We start from the raw sequence: 11,481 nt of genomic DNA on the forward strand, positions 1-11,481 counted from the left end.
TCAATCCCCTGCCATGGGCAGGTACAGCCTTGACTAGGTCAGGTTTCTCAGAGCCCCGTTCAACCTGGCCTTGACCACTTCTACAGATGGGGTATCCACAGCTTCTCTGAGAAACCTGTTCCAGTGCCTCACCACCCTCAAGGTAAAGAATTTCTTCCCAATACTTAATCTAAACCTACCCTCTTCCAGTTTAAAACCATTATCCCTTATCCCATCGCTCCCTGATAAAGGGTCCCTCCTCATCTCTCCTCTAAGCACCTTTAGGCAATGGAAGATTTCTACAAGGTTACCCCCAGAGCCTTCTCTTCTCCAGGGTGAAGTACCCCCAACTCTCTCACGTCTTCACAGTAGAGATACTGCAGCCTTCTTATCATCTTAGTAATTTCCTCTGGACTCACTCCAACATGTTCATGTCCTCCTTATGCTGGGATTCCAGAGCTGAACACAGTACTCATAAAAGCAGAGGGGAAGAATCTCCTCCCCCATCTTGCTGGCTACTCTTCTTTTGATGCATCCCAGGATGGGATTGGCTTTCTGGGCTGTCAGTTAACACTACCAGCACTTATGCAATACCTACCACAGGATCAGATGAAGTGTATCTCGGAAGGACTTACTCCCCTCAGCTGGCTTGGGTGATCTGCCTGATTCCAGACATCTATCAGAGATGTCCAAAGTTAGGTCAAATTATTTCTACCCTCAAGTCTCTTAAGTGCTTCTGGCATTTTTTCAAATCCAGGTCTAATTTAATTTAAGGGCAGAAATTTCAGAAGTTCGTTATATAAGATAAAAAGCATCGAGCCCTATTTTCAAGCATCTCTGTGTAAAGTGAGAGGAGAAGGAGAGAAAGGGATGAAAGCAATGTGTTGGTCTCACAAGAGGAAGGGGTGGGGGTAGCCAGATTAAAAAAGGGCCAGGAAGAAACATAACAGATGGTTTACACATGGGTAGCAAATGAGAGAAATCTGGGGGAAAGAGAGCTGAAGGAGGGCTCAACAAGGTTAGGATGGCAACCACTATTCACATGCTATGGTTTTAAAATAGCTTCTGTAGAGGTTATCAAAAAGACATATCAATACAGATTTACTGTACTTGTCTAAATATGGATGGTTTAGGGATCTGTTTTTAAAAGGGATATGCATTATCAACATAATTTTATACAGGCTGACCAGTAAGGCAGTCTTGCAGCAACCTGCTAGCATAATGTCTTGCTCACCTTAGGAAATACCAGAAAGAAAAATCCAAACCATATTTAATTACAGAAAAAAATGTATCATAGATGCTCTCCTAAGCCAACCTCAGCTGACCTGAGTGACTGAAGAACACGATTCTCAGTAATCTTTTTCTTGTGCTCCATTTGCTAGGAGACAAATCTGCTTTCTAGACTGACTTCAGTTAATCAAACACAAGTCCCTTGTCACAGCCAAGAGCAGGTACCCACTTGGGAGGGCACCATGTAGACAATACTCCTGTCTAGCAGGGGACTGGCCGAGCCACCACGTTTTCCTACCTCCCAGTCCTGGGCGCAGTCTGTTGTCGTAGCCGTCCAGCAGACCATCCAAGATCCTGGTGAATATAGTGATGTTATCATTGGCCTCCTCTTTTACTGATGGTGTGGGCGTTTGTGAAAAGCTGTTTTATGCAAACAAAAGGAAATATGTCACAAGCCACACAGATTTCAACGGACTTCAGTCTCAAGGGTACTCTGTGATGGAGCCTCCAAGGCTCTCTCCTCTCTTGCTGCTCCTGAACAGCACAGGCAGCAGCAGCCATTTATCTCACCATTATTATAAAGTTATACATAGCTCTCCCTGGAGGAGGACCCATAGAAGGACACATGCCATACAGGTAAAACCATGGGATGCAGGACTGGGGGACACATGAGCCCTTTGATCTTTGTCCCTAATGCACAGGCAGATCCCTGTCTCCTGTGCTACCCCTTCTCACATTAGCCCCTGCACCTCCCCAGTGCTGGCATAGCTCCATCCATGGCAGGGAGCAAGGTCAGCTCACAGCACTGGCAAGAACTGTTACTGGTTTTCCTAAGGTTACCTCTCCATTTCTCGGGAACTACTGGCTGGGGAGCTGCATGAGAAGTACAGGTTTGCCTGGAGATGCACCTTCAAGTATGCTTGCAGGTGCTGTTCAATCTTTAAATGACAAACAGATTCTAATTTTCAAAGTTTCTATAATTTACTGCCAGAACAAAGGATGAACTGTGACCTTATCTGAGGATAACAAACTCCCACTACATTAAAATATCCCACTGGGGTATCACTGGGGTATCTGAAAAACATACTGCTGTACAGAAAACACAGTTCTTCACTCCTCCTCTCTCTTTTGCATAAATTAGTTCTCCCTTGTAGTATGCAAATAACAGCAATGTGTAGTGGGCCTCATTCCATATCTTTTGGGCCAGATTTGTGTTTATTCTGAACTCTTCTTTATTTCATCATTTTATCCATGTCTCAGACCTAGGAAGCTGCTCACAGCACAACTAACAACTCGCATTTTTAAATCTGTTTGATTTTCATTTAAAGATGCTTTGGAGAATCCCCTGCTTATTAATGCCTTTGCTTACCTAAAGAATAGACATGGGAGATTATCCACAAGCATGCTTCACCTGCAGCAAGCAATAAGCATCTCTTAGGACAGCTCACACTAGGTGCTTATTCATGATTCAGCCTCTGCTGAGATCACCAGCAAATCCTCCAGCTGTGACAGGGCACACTGCCCTACCAGGAACTGAACCCTGCCTCGTGCACCCTGCCAGCAGGCAGGAATAGCTTACACTCAGCAACCTGAACTTGATGGGAGACAATCATCCACAGACAAAAAAAAAAAAAAAAAAAAAAATCCATGTTTATTTACTACCAGTTCCCAGGAAAATAAATCTGTAAATAAATAGAGAAGCTCTGAGCATCTCTCTGAACAGCTTTCTTTGCAAAATACTTGCAGAAAATGCAGAAAATATGTGGTTGCCTTACCTAACAGAATAGGAGTCATACAAAGAAAGACAAAGGGACCTCAACCTGGTTTTACCTGCATAAGGTTTCTACTAATGAGACCTCACTGACACCCCTGTAGTGCATCTGGAAGTTTAAGTGACACCAGACCTAGCTCAGAACAAGCTGCTCTCAGCCATGTATCCCCTCACAGACCTGGGGACCCACCCCTGCCCTGTGCTCGTTCCCTTTACAGTTTGTATGGTCCTGCTGAAAGAGAAAGGGATTGCAAAGCCTTTCAGGACGTGGGAGCAAGGTCAGGTCGAGGGAGCACAGATGTGATTCCCTGAAACACCAAAGCCCATGAAAACGCCTGTTTGAGGAGGTTTCTAAGTGCAGTTGGCACTGCTGCAAACCTCAGCAAGCTCCACACTGCAGTTCCCAAGGCCACCAAGGATCTCCCGTCACTGCAGGTGGAGGCATAGCCACAAATCTTGCCTATTTTTCATCTCCATGGTCAAAAGACCAAGTTAATTCTGTTTTCTTTGCTGTGACCACAACCTCTAGTGAGCAATTGAGGCAGACAAGAAAGACAGTTAATCCAGCAGATGAAAACTGATTACAGAAACATTAGACATGTTTTCAGGCTGGACGATTCCAGAAAAAAGACTGTGAACTGTTTTTTGTCAATTGTAATTCAAGGGATTCACCATTTAAAAGTGAATATTCAAAAGTAGCAGCCTAACAAATGCAAACAGGAGACAGAACTTAGAGATCTTCTTCAAATGCAGCAACCACAACGAATGCTTTGATAAAACCCTAGTATAAAGCACGAAAATCCAGTATACCTAGAATACTATTTTCGACTTTTCTCATCTATTTTATCTTTTCTTTTTCATAAGAAAGAGATATGCATCATGCTGTCTGACTGCTACCCCGCATCAACGTAGCAACCCATTTTCATTTTCCACTGCATCTGACAAAGAAGCGGAGAGATCAAACTTCATTTCGTTCCTATAAGTTTCATGAGAAGCTGTGACTAGACAAGGGGAGAGCAAAAAATTAGTGCCTCATTAAGTAAAAATGTGAGGTTAGCAGTCATCTATTCCATCTGCCTCGCTGGCTGGGCCACTCAGTATGCATGTAGCTCAGAAACAGCCTCAGCAAGACCAGCCCCCCTCCTCTGTGACAATTAAGAGGTATGGAGGAGACTTGCAGGGTCATTATGAAAGATCTTGGGAGAAAAGGACAGTACAGGTAAAATGTAGGTCTTGGAATGGGAGATGGGAACAAGGGATATCAAATGAGGATCTGGGATTATTGCAAAGATGCAGTGCTGGGGGCACAGGACACAAAGCTTCACTAGTTTCTCTGCTCTTGAAAAAGCTTGTTATTTTTAGGGCTTATGGCTGAATCAAAGCCAATTGAACTCTGAGAGAGGATTTCCATTGAACTATTTTTGTGGGAATGGGACAAAATCTACTTAATTCTCAGAACTGCTCCTCTCAAGCTAACAAGAGGTGCTGCTTCCTCCTATCTCAGCTATGTACGTCTTGCACAGGAATAGTACACACAACCCATACACTGAAATACTTTTGTTTCTTCACAACAAAAGCTAATTAATAGAGGAAAAAGATGGAGAAACAACTATGGTGAAGACTATTAAAAAGTCTGCACTTCTGCAAAACTGCAATCCAATTTAGATTTGGCAGATCACCCAAAAATGAAGGCATCTGATTCCGAATTTCAGTGAAATGCTGGTATTATGTGAAGTTGCATTTGTAGATGGATTGCTGTTTGCTCTTATGTAAGTGTGACTTTTTCTGCCTTAACAGAAAGTTAGCATGTAATTTCTGTTATTGAGATTGCTGGTGAAATGCACGTTTTGGAGTAAGAGCTGAGATTGTCGTGACATGTAAAAAGACATGCAAACTCTACTTGCAAAGTTACATGCATATATTAGATACTATATAGCTCAACGAATAGAGAGAAATAGGTGCTACCTACCCTAAACTAATTATTTCCACACAGCTGAGGATTAGGCTTTATCAACATATTAGTAGGTAAGCACATTATTGCTCTCTGCAGTAAAAAATTTTTTTATAGCAGAAATTTTCAGTTAGGGATAAAAATAAACCTAAGAAAAAAATCTTAGAGAAATGCTAAGAAAATTCAGAGATAATTGCATTTAAAGCTCATTATTGAACATAAACTAAACCAACCAGGAATACTTCTCATCACATTTATTTAATATTGCAATTTTAGGATAACTGAAAAAATCATAAGCCACAGAAGGGGCCCATCAGTGTAAAATGTAATAACTCTCTAAAGATGCTCAGCTATCTCTTCTGATGATTTCATAATTTACCACTTTAAACATCGTCTTTTTTGCCATCTAGTCAGAATCAGGGTAGGTACTACTCACAGCTTAGTTGTAATAAAAGGGAAAAGTATGGTAGATATTTAATGATTTTCCCAAAATGTCTTTAAAAAGAAACGGTAAGAATTTCTGGAAAAAATAACTGAAGACTATTTTACTACAGAAAGCTATATTTTACTCCCTCTCTTTTAAGAGTAGTGTTTCTTATAGCTTGCTTTAATAGGATTGCAATTATATCTGAACTTCAGACAAATTAACGGTTTGTGGAAGACAGTGGAGAATGCAAACTTTTGGATAAAGCCAGCTGGCCAGACATCAAAGGAAAGAGATTTACTTTTCTAAGTTAGCTTCTTGCCACCCCTTCCGTAAGGATTCTTGAGATCTAAAAATGTTGATTTTGTGAATTTGTGCACTGAAGACTCAATTCTTTCACATCGGATTAGAAGACTGACTAAAATGATGAAATTTTAAAACTATTTTCAGATTCTTAAGAAATAATTTAATTCTTTTGTTTAGCAAGAGTAGTGTTTTACTACCTTCAGGGAAGGAACAATTTGTGAGCAGTGCAGTGAAAGCCTGTTTCTCACAGGGTGACATTTCCAGTCCTCCCCATCCCCTGACATCCTAATGCCCCTTTCGATGTCCTGAGCTGCTTCCAGGATCATTAAATACCTCCCAGCACTCTCATCTCCCCATGTCACTGACCTGCAGCTTCACTGGGACGCACTGCATGCCAGGGCTTCTCCTGCACCAAGCAGAGCTGGATGGCCAGAGGGACACTCCTGCTCTTTGGCCAGCTGGCAGGCCAGAGATGCTGAAACTGTTCAGCTGTTTGGCAGTGGGACTGACTGATACCTGTCTGCCTCCTGCATGCAGTTCTAGACAGCAATTTCGTTTTCCAGTTATTAAAATTTTCTAATGGGTTCAAAAAGCTATGTGGAGATATGAAGAATGAAAGGCAGACAGAATAAAAAAATAAACAGACAAGCATGACTGCATAAGTATACAATAATTCTTACAAAATTAGTCTTTAAAAATATGAAGAAGAACTCCCTAGCATCACAAGTACTTGAAATGAGGTATCCCAGCAGAACTAACTGCTTAGGGCTGCAGAGACTAACTTGAAATAACAGCTTGAAGGAGAGGTATGTTTTGCCTAAATAGCAGGATTATGGTCTTAGTAATAATGGCTGTGAGCTGGAGAAGTATGTGAAAATACAGACACACCACGGACTGAATTCTTCAGAGTGTACAGAGAAATTCATGGTTGGCTACACATAATTGGGATCTTCTGTTCTCTGTGTTTCTGCTATTATAAATATTATTAGCAGATGGCAACTATACTGTGGGTACATGAACAACGTCCATCCCTGTTGGTTCTGGCTCTTAGACACATTTCTGAAATTGTACATCCAAAACACAAACACACCAGGACTGTGCATCACCAGTGTGACCCCATGGACAGCATGGGACTTGCAGAGTAAAAGCTGGCCAGCTTGGAGCCAGCCATGGGCTACCTCATCTCGGGGAGATCTGTGTGCAAGCAGCTACACGTGGCAGCAACCCTCACAGGGCTGCCACTACCTGCACGTCCTGAGGGCTCATAAGCAGTCTTTTATCTCACCTAAAAATACTCTTCATGGTTTTATTTTACTTTTAATCATTCCTTAGCTTTATTATTAATGTTTACTTTTGAGAAAATTGTGAGCTACCTTGAAATACTTACGTAAAACACCTTAACCTGTTAGAGCATTATACAACTCAAGGCTGAATTCAAGCAGGCTTGAAAAAGCTTTGACTAGTGCTGCACCATTTCTGCAGAAGTAGATTCATAAAACTGTTATACCAAAACCAGGAGGGGGGGTTCCTTCAAAACCTCAGTTCATCTATATCTTTGCATTTTAATTTAGTGATTTTTCTTTAGATAGCTGCTACCAATTATGTCTACCGTCCTCCTCTACTGCCTACTAATGTGGATAATTCTCAATAGTCATTACACATTTATGTTAAACACTAATCACAGTCTTCTGCTGAGATTTCTCAAGTAGCCTAGAAGATTGAGATACATAATTTCTGTTTATGTTACCAGACATTGTGCATCAAAATCCCCCAAGGTGGCTTTGGCTATGTCAGCAAAAAACGTATTTATGATTTAATATAAATATGGAATGACTATGGAGACCTATAGAAAAAGATCTTCATCTTATAACGTCCTACAGTATTTTGATTTTTAATTTGTGTTCCTTTGACCAATCACTTTTATCTAGCACATTGCAAAACTCATTGCAATATAACAGGGCAGTAGAAACATGGATGAAGCTAATAAAGAAGAATCTGGTAGCAACAGCAAGTGTTATCAGTATTAGATTCCTGCAGTTAATACAGCAGCCTACATGTTAATTGTACTCCTCCGTCCTGAAGAGTCAGTCCCAAAGCACTTAGCAAATTACACTCTGAAACTGCTTCTGCCTCTGAAGCAGAAGAGCTGGAGCATCCTCTGTCTTTTGAGCAGGGTCAAAATTCAGCCCTAAGGCAGTGTGTGAATGGTGCAGTGAATTGGAGCTGCTTATCTCTGCAGGCCTGGACTAAAATTACTAGATCGGAAATGGGGGGCAAGGGGGGTGGGGTGGGGGGAATTTACGTGATGATCTCATTTTAGTGCACAGAAGCTTTTTGACTAACTTGCAGAAAACAGTGTCCTAGTTTCCTCTAACTGTCCTATTCTGGTTATCTGCCAGGTTACAGGTCACACTGATTTCTACCTGGGACTTGGATTCAGTACTGGCTTTGGAATTGAAAAGGAGTTAAACCATCTGGGTTTTGGGTTGTTTGGCTTTGGGGTTTATTGCATCCTCATCTCTGCATCCTCACCTATTCTCCTGTTAGAGGAGATACACACTTAAAAGACCCACACACCAAACAGGTCACACTCAACTAGGGCAATGTGCTGCCTTCTGCAGGGATGATGAACAACCAAGAACAGCATAAGGTTATAGTCACCAAGATCTTCTCGATGTGGAAATATTTTGGCAAACTACAATAATGTAAAGACAAGTTTAAAGCATGTCCCACTGCCCTCTTAAATTCTGTCACAAAATCATGGGACACTTTTGCCTTAGACCATGGTATAAGAAGGACCAGGTTTTTCCAAGGTGAATAAATGAGTGTGGAACTCTTTGCATCCTTTGTAGAGTGCAGCCCTACACCTGCTCATATAATTCTCTGAGGTCATAGGCTTCTGCCTACCTGCACAGGACATGTGCTGGATACCAGGCTAAGCTTTGCTTACAGCATAGATAGTCACCACTCAAAGTTTGGTCTTTCTCCTAGTTCCAATCTGGAACAAATCCTTTTGCTTGAAATCAGAAACTGATTTGCATCTCCATTTTGTATCTTCTTATAGCAAGGAATTGATGGGTGCGCTTGTGAATCAGCATGTAGGGAGGATTCATTTTTTCTGGTGAAATCATAAATAATTGTTCTCCTCCACAAAGAAGAATCAACCTACATTTCCCAAGCACTTTCCAAATGCTTTTTCCAGATTCTATTGTATAGGTCATATTCAAAAAGTTCTTAAGATCTCTGGGTATAGGAAAAACATATAAATAGAGGGTTTCTGAATTTATTTTTCATTTTTTGAGACCTACAGTTGGAGTATCTCTTTGATACAGTTTTCAGAATATCACTGTCAGGAAAGCATCCAAAGCAAAAATTAGGAAACGGGATTCCTTGCTATATGCTTCAGGGAAACACGATTTCTAATTATTCTAACAAGTGTCAAACTCAGACATCCTTCTAAGCAGTCACTGTCTTAGGTCACTCGGGAGGAAAGCCTGTACCAACTATTAACGTGCATCAAGTCTCACTATCACAGTTTTGGGGTTTTTTTTGCACTACTGCCTATAACTGGCAACCATCAGGTGAGGGGGAAGGTGCAAGATCCCAACATCACAGACAAAGGGGCAGAGAGCACCACAGCCCTGGCTGTTCTAAACCCAGGTGAGAGCACTCAGCAGCTGTAGGCCTGGTCCGAGCTCCTTGTGCCCCACAAGCCTTTCCCTATGCCACCATAGCAGGCATAAAGAACTGATACAAGAGAGCAAATCTGAACAGGAGAGCAAACCACTCCCTTCCCCCTGACACCAGCACCTTAAGATGAAACGCAAAGCCCGCTTGTTTTGTTCAGCTGCTCCGTACCACACGGAGCCAAGGTTTCTCATCTCCTTAAAAAAGCCATAGCAGAAATTCAAATGCAACTGGCAACTCACCCAAAGTGGCTGGCTAAACTCATGGAAACACAGAAGAGGAAGAAGTTTTTGATCATGATAAAGTCAGAGACCATCCCATTGTCCATTCCAGAGGAGAAGAAGAATGCAGGTGGTTGCTTTGGTGAAGGTGCAGCTGTTCACTTTGTTCTTACACTGCAACAATACAAAAAATTGATAAATTATTGCATGGACAGAGAGCAGGATAGCGGAGTTCAGCTAACATCGCATCTTTTGCTATCTGCGTTTTTCACAAACTTATCTAGCTTATGTAAACATCAGCTGTTTATGTAAAATTATGTATCTTCAAGGACATGTTTTACCTTCTGCTGTCAGCAAACTGCAAAACAGGAAAAATTCTTTGTGGCCCAGCTTTTTCCAATATTCATCTGTGGTACAAGTAACTAAAAAAATAGCCACCATTTTCCAAATGCCAATTTCAACCCTTTACCTATTTCAACAACTTCCACATGCCTGCAAACCCAGGGCTGTGTGCAGCCTCCGCATCCTTTCCTTCCATCGCAATTTTTTCCCATTAAATACCCGGCTTCCCTTTCCAAAATCCCAGTTGAAATGCCAAGAAACACCTACTGCTTCTTGGAATTCATACTGCTGATGCACGGCTTAGCAAAAGGAGGGTGGGTTGTTGGGGGGGGGGGGGGCGGGGGGAGGAAGAGGGTAAAAAGTGACCTTCCTCGCAAAGGCACATAAACCTCACGCTAGCACGAAGAACGACAGTAATGTAGCTGCTCCAGCGACTGCTGCTTTTTGGATACCTGCCTCAGCGACCAGATCACCAATTTCAGCATTGTGCACTAACGTTTTCCTCTGTGCCCTATTAAAAACAAACAAAAAACCAAAACCACAACAAAACCCCCCAAAAGCCAACGAAACAAAAAAACAAACAAATCACCCGGAACCCAACAAAAACCCCCAAACAACCCCCAAAATCACACCCAGAGGGGACTTTCCTGGATTTTCCGCCTGAGCCCTGTGCCCCCGTGCTACATCTCTCAGCAACTTGTTCTCCCACCCCACCGGAGCCGCAAGGCAAAACGCCCGAACCAAAAGCCGCCCCCCGGGGCTCCCCCGCCCGCGCTGCCCCGCGCCGGGTCCCGCTCGCTCCGCACGGGCGCTGCGGGGCCGCCGCTCCCTTCCCGCAGCCCCGGCCGGCCCGCACCTGTCCGGCGACCGTCGCTCACTCGCCGCCGCCGCCCGCGCACCGCGCCCGGGGCGACGCGCGCCGCTCCGCTCCGCGGAGGGTGGCACCTGCCCGCCCGTGCCCGCTGCGCCGCTCCTTCCCGTCTCCCCTCCCCGCTCCCCACGGCACCCCGGGAGTGCCCCCGCCCCGTCCCCGGCCGAAGTTTCCCGCGGCCATGTGCGCGGCGTGGGGCGCGGCGCTGCCCGCCCGGGGGTCTGCAGCCGGGGCTCCCCGCCGCCCTCCGCCTGCCCGGCCGGGCGCGGGAGCCCGGCGCTTACCAGCCGCCGGCGGCGGGACGAGGACGAGGGGGCAGTGTTCGCCCGAAAGTTGCGGAGCGGCGGCAGGAGCGGAGCGGGAGCGGCGGCGCTGCCTCCCGGCCGCTGGCAGGCGCGGCCCCGCCGCAGCGCCGCGCCCGCGCCGCCCCCGCGCGGAGCCCGCGGCCGGGAGCGCGGGGCGGTGCGCGGGGCGCGCCCGACCCTCGGGCACCCGCGGCCACCTCCCGCCAAGGGGCCGCTCCCGCACCCGTCGCTGCCTCGGGAGACTTCAGCGGCTCCCGGAGCTCCCGCACTGGTCTCCCTCGAGCAGCCCCCACCGAGCGCCCCCCGGGGCAGGGTCCCGGGCGAGCCCGGCCGGCACCGACTGTCCTCGGGGAGAGGGAGCCCCTGCCACAGCCCGGCGGTGCAGGGGCACCCA

At 45.0% G+C, this 11,481-nt stretch overlaps 1 protein-coding gene across 11 annotated transcripts in view; it reads right to left on the bottom strand.

The window, feature by feature from the left end:
- Window positions 1-11,217, bottom strand: part of GABRA5 (gamma-aminobutyric acid type A receptor subunit alpha5) — a 56,199-nt gene extending 44,982 nt beyond the window's left edge. Inside the window, exons 1-4 of one of the 11 annotated variants that reach the window (XM_021546712.2) lie at window positions 11,067-11,206; window positions 10,368-10,422; window positions 9,591-9,743; window positions 1,508-1,629 (exon numbers count right to left, since the gene is read on the bottom strand). In XM_021546712.2, the coding sequence (XP_021402387.1) occupies window positions 1,508-1,629; window positions 9,591-9,676 (208 nt within the window). In that variant the 5' untranslated portion in view covers window positions 9,677-9,743; window positions 10,368-10,422; window positions 11,067-11,206. Of the gene's footprint in view, window positions 1-1,507; window positions 1,630-9,590; window positions 9,744-9,910; window positions 10,004-10,038; window positions 10,170-10,281; window positions 10,304-10,363; window positions 10,664-10,767; window positions 10,900-11,066 lie in introns of those variants that run through there. The other 10 variants (XM_085582533.1, XM_085582558.1, XM_085582544.1 and 7 more) reach the window with 10 other exon arrangements.
- Between the last annotated feature and the right edge of the window lie 264 nt (window positions 11,218-11,481).

This window comes from Lonchura striata, chromosome 1 (assembly GCF_050655825.1).
Source record: "Lonchura striata isolate lonStrDom1 chromosome 1, ASM5065582v1, whole genome shotgun sequence".
NCBI classification, from domain to species: Eukaryota; Metazoa; Chordata; class Aves; order Passeriformes; family Estrildidae; genus Lonchura; species Lonchura striata.